Source organism: Elephantulus edwardii, unplaced genomic scaffold (genome assembly GCF_000299155.1).
Source record: "Elephantulus edwardii isolate Elephantulus edwardi_28Jun2011 unplaced genomic scaffold, EleEdw1.0 scaffold00260, whole genome shotgun sequence".
Lineage (NCBI taxonomy): Eukaryota > Metazoa > Chordata > Mammalia > Macroscelidea > Macroscelididae > Elephantulus > Elephantulus edwardii.
In genome coordinates this window covers 1,740,111-1,743,137 of record NW_006400010.1, presented here as the reverse complement: position 1 = coordinate 1,743,137, position 3,027 = coordinate 1,740,111, and the positions used below count along the sequence as shown (strand labels likewise).

The 3,027-nt window shown below is 46.2% G+C and overlaps 1 protein-coding gene and 1 pseudogene across 1 annotated transcript in view; one reads left to right on the top strand and one right to left on the bottom strand.

Annotated features, from left to right (window-relative positions):
- Positions 1 to 1,269, bottom strand: part of CNKSR2 (connector enhancer of kinase suppressor of Ras 2) — a 287,354-nt gene extending 286,085 nt beyond the window's left edge. Inside the window, exon 1 of the mRNA XM_006899544.1 lies at positions 1,141 to 1,269. Coding sequence (XP_006899606.1) covers positions 1,141 to 1,269 — 129 coding nt within the window. The remainder of the gene's footprint in view (positions 1 to 1,140) is intronic.
- Positions 1,268 to 2,176, top strand: LOC102872791 (annotated as a pseudogene).
- Positions 2,177 to 3,027: the final 851 nt, after the last annotated feature.

Genomic DNA, 3,027 nt, shown 5'->3' with positions numbered 1-3,027 from the left:
CACACGTAGTGGTTGTCATTTGGTTCCAAGTCATAGAAATAGAACGATAACTCATTAAAACTAGTTATCACGAGGACCCAAGGGGTGAAGAGGGTTGAATATGGACTCATACCATTTAATTAATGGAGGGACGGTTAAGGCAATGGGAAAGATCCTACAGGGATCTGGAAAGACAAGGCAATGTTGGGCATGGTTCAATGTTGATTAATTTTATAAAATATGATGAATCAGAATGATTGCATGAGACACAACGTGAATGAAAGATAGTGTGAAACACAATGAAGATAAACTATGTAAGTGAACCAATATAAAATAAAATTTATTTTATAAGTTTGGCCATTTGAATTCATTCAAAGGTATCTTGTGATCTACCTCTGAAAGTTCACAGCTAATAGATAACTGTCTGGATTGCAGTTCTATTCTGAAACATGTGGGGTTACCATGAGTCACATACAGCTCCACAGCAAATGATTTCCCCCTCTCTTTCTGATTGACATTCAGAAAGTTTCTCGGAGATCTGACATTTAAGCTGTGACTCAAAGAATGAGGAATCAGTCAAGTAGAGAGTGTACATCTGTTTGTCCACTGAGATGGAAATAAATCATAAATTTGAAAGATATTTATTTAAGAGAATGAATCAACACAATCATTAAAAAATTATATACAAGTAGGGATGAGGAAAGATAGGGCCCAAGAACGATTCCTAAATATCGGCCTGACAGTGAAAGAATATTGTGAGAATGATGTTTGTGGGCATTAGTCTCAAGTTTATAAAGAATTTGTAGTGTTATTTGCAACCTCATAACTGTGTAAAACCAAAAGGAAACTTGTCGTTGTGGAGCCTGAACTGACTTGTACCTGACACTTCATTGAGGTTTATTTTTGTGGGTTTTTTATTTCATTTTGGTTTGCATACAAAATTCATTTACATTGTGTTTCATTCATACACATTGCATTTCACACATTCTTGCATTCACATTGTGTTTAAAATGATCATTCCCATCCATTGTGTTTTATAAAATCAACAACTATCCATCTATGTCCACTATTACCCCATATTTTCAGGTCCCCAGTCTGAGTTAACTAACTCATGCTCATAAGGGCTGCATAAGACCATTACTGTAAAAATAGAAGAATGACTAGCAAGATGTGTTCCAGGGTCCAAAGAAGAAAGAGGAGGCTGGTCCCGTTGTGCCGCGGCTCCGCGCGGCCTGCAGTCCCGGGCCCACGCCCCGCGCAGCCCGCCGCCCGCCCGCCTCTGCCCGCCATGGAGCCCGACCCCGCCAGCCCCTCTTCCCCAGGCGGCGCGGCCATCCGCGAGGGCTGGTTCCGCGAGACCTGCAGCCTGTGGCCCGGCCAGGCCTTGTCGCTGCAGGTGGAGCAGCTGCTGCACCATCAGCGTTCGCGGTACCAGGACATCCTAGTCTTCCGCAGTAAGACCTATGGCAACGTGCTGGTGTTGGGTGGCGTCATCCAGTGCACCGAGAGGGACGAGTTCTCCTACCAGGAGATGATTGCCAGCCTGCCCCTCTGCAGCCACCCCAACCCTCGCAAGGTGCTGATCATCGGTGGTGGGGATGGGGGCGTCCTGCGGGAAGTGGTGAAGCACCCTTCAGTGGAGGCCGTGGTCCAGTGTGAAATCGATGAGGATGTCATCCAAGTCTCTAAGAAGTTTCTTCCAGGCATGGCGATTGGCTACTCCAGCTCAAAGCTGACCCTACATGTAGGTGATGGTTTTGAATTCATGAAGCAGAACCAGGATGCCTTTGATGTAATCATCACGGCCTCCTCAGACCCCATGGGCCCCGCTGAGAGCCTCTTCAAAGAATCCTACTACCAGCTCATGAAGACAGCCCTCAAGGAGGATGGCATTCTCTGCTGCCAGGGGGAGTGTCAGTGGCTGCACCTGGACCTCATCAAGGAGATGCGGCAGTTCTGCAAGTCCCTCTTCCCCGTGGTGGCCTACGCCTACTGCACCATCCCCACCTACCCCAGCGGCCAGATCGGCTTCATGCTGTGCAGGAAGAACCGGAGCACCAACTTCCGGGAGCCGGTGCAGCAGCTGACGCAGGCACAGGTGGAACAGAGGCAGCTCAAGTACTACAACTCAGACGTGCACCGAGCGGCCTTCGTGCTGCCGGAGTTTGCCCGCAAGGCCCTGAATGATGTGAGCTGAGCAGGGAGCTGCTGTTGCCACCAACACCCAGAAACCTCGGACCAGGAAGCCCCAGGGTGCCCGGCCCCCCAGCCCCACACAGGGCCCTCTGCGGGCTCTCATTGACCAAGCGTTACTGGCCCCAGAATGCTGCCCCGCTGGGCGGACTGTGTCTCTCTGTGCGGCGGCGCCCAGCCTCCAAGCCTATACCAGCTCTGTACAGCACCTTCTCTGCCTTCTGTCGCCCCTCACTCACCAAACATGTGTATTTATAACAACAACAAAAAAAATCTGCAAGTAGATGAAGCACACATTTAGTTTTAGCCAAGATTATATAGATAAGAAGGGTGATATAAACTTCTTAAAAAATGCAACTTTCTTAACTACACATTTTATTTTTATTAGCTATTAATGGGGAAAATGGATCTCAGGTGACTTAATGGTAAAAAGCTGTGCTCCAATCCCAAAGGCACATTGGTCAAATCCATCAGCTGCTCCATGGGAGAAATATGGGGCATCTACTTCCATGCGATTTACTGCCTCTGAAAATCTGCTAGAGGGTCAGCTATGAATTGGTCTTGACCTGACAGTACACATCAATAATATCCATGGGGATTATTGGCATTGCTGATATGAAGACTATATTAAGAAATAAAAGACTGATCATTAAATGTGGTTAGGTACTTTGTCCTATATATTCATGTTTATTCTTACCTGTTAATTACCATGTCTACCAGGAATCAGTTATGACTCTATCCAATTGATTCAACACAACCAGTCGAGTCTTAGCAATTAATACTAAATTCATACTAATTTGGTGCATAAAATTCTACACACAGAATAATTTATGGTATACATTTAACATTAAAATT